At 49.7% G+C, this 394-nt stretch overlaps 1 protein-coding gene across 1 annotated transcript in view; it reads right to left on the bottom strand.

The window, feature by feature from the left end:
• Positions 1-6: 6 nt before the first annotated feature.
• The window catches only part of LOC119582158 (venom carboxylesterase-6-like), a gene marked incomplete in the record, with an annotated part of 9,381 nt that continues 8,993 nt past the window's right edge, over positions 7-394 (bottom strand). Inside the window, 1 exon segment of the mRNA XM_037930396.1 lies at positions 7-238. Within this exon segment, the coding sequence (XP_037786324.1) occupies positions 25-238 (214 nt within the window).

Raw genomic sequence — 394 nt, 5'->3', positions numbered from 1 at the left:
TCTTCGATTCACCCACACCCCTTCTCACAGCTCATCCCTAATGACGTTCTGGTCCCTGTTTTCGAAGAGCGGAAGGCTGTCCCAGAACGCCATCTGCTCTTCCCTCAGGGGGACCTCCTGGCTGTCCATCTCCGGGTCGATCCTCAGGTAGTACAGGTAACCCTTGACGAAGGGCTCCCACCACGCGCCCCAGGGGGATACGTCTTCGGGCCAGCCCTTGAGCATGGGTGTTGGGTCGCTGGGGACACGAGAGGAATTTGATAAATACTCAGTAATTGCTTTTAGGATAGAATTGCGTAGAGAAAATACGTTTTGTGTTCGATTTCATGTTCAGCAGTGATATGTATTGGTGCACCAACAATGAATAAATATTATTTAAAAGATGGACAGTTTG

This window comes from Penaeus monodon, chromosome 15 (assembly GCF_015228065.2).
Source record: "Penaeus monodon isolate SGIC_2016 chromosome 15, NSTDA_Pmon_1, whole genome shotgun sequence".
In the NCBI taxonomy this organism is placed as follows: Eukaryota; Metazoa; Arthropoda; class Malacostraca; order Decapoda; family Penaeidae; genus Penaeus; species Penaeus monodon.
The sequence above is the reverse complement of the archived record's forward strand: the minus strand, read 5'-3'. Positions and strand labels throughout refer to the sequence as shown.